Here is a 472-nt window from a genome sequence, read left to right on the forward strand (position 1 = left end):
CCAGCCACGGCAGGTCCACGGAGCTGGAGCCAGCTGAGGAGCTTTAAGCAGCCCCAAGGGACCACAGGGGACACAATGGGGGGCTCAGCCCCTCGTCCCCTACAGGACGAGGGTGACCCCTCTAGGATCTGCCTCCAGGCACGGACCCACTTGGCTTTGCTTGTGTCTGTGAACTGGGAAGATGAGACTGGTTCCCACTAGCCTTACTGGGAGGGAAGGGGCTGCTCCTGCCCCGCTGGGCACAGCAGGAGCTGCAGAAGGGACATGGGGTCGCTCAGGATGGGGACGAGGGGACCGGAATGCCCTGGGCTGGTTGGCTATTGATGAAGTAACTGTTTGGTTTTGTTGTTTTTTTTTTTTTAAGCTTTATTTTCATCTCTAAATACAAGGTATTTTGGAAAAAAATCCACCTGCTTTAGTTTAGTATGGGCTGATCCGCGAGGTTTCAGGGACACCTCGAGACCAGCTGCCA

General features: G+C 55.3%; 1 protein-coding gene across 1 annotated transcript in view; it reads left to right on the forward strand.

Moving 5' to 3' along the window:
• Positions 1-116, forward strand: part of CREB3L3 (cAMP responsive element binding protein 3-like 3) — a gene marked incomplete at its 5' end in the record, with an annotated part of 3,753 nt that extends 3,637 nt beyond the window's left edge. Inside the window, one exon of the mRNA XM_010141155.1 lies at positions 106-116. Coding sequence (XP_010139457.1) covers positions 106-116 — 11 coding nt within the window. The remainder of the gene's footprint in view (positions 1-105) is intronic.
• Positions 117-472: the final 356 nt, after the last annotated feature.

This window comes from Buceros rhinoceros, unplaced genomic scaffold (genome assembly GCF_000710305.1).
Source record: "Buceros rhinoceros silvestris isolate BGI_N320 unplaced genomic scaffold, ASM71030v1 scaffold21578, whole genome shotgun sequence".
NCBI lineage: Eukaryota > Metazoa > Chordata > Aves > Bucerotiformes > Bucerotidae > Buceros > Buceros rhinoceros.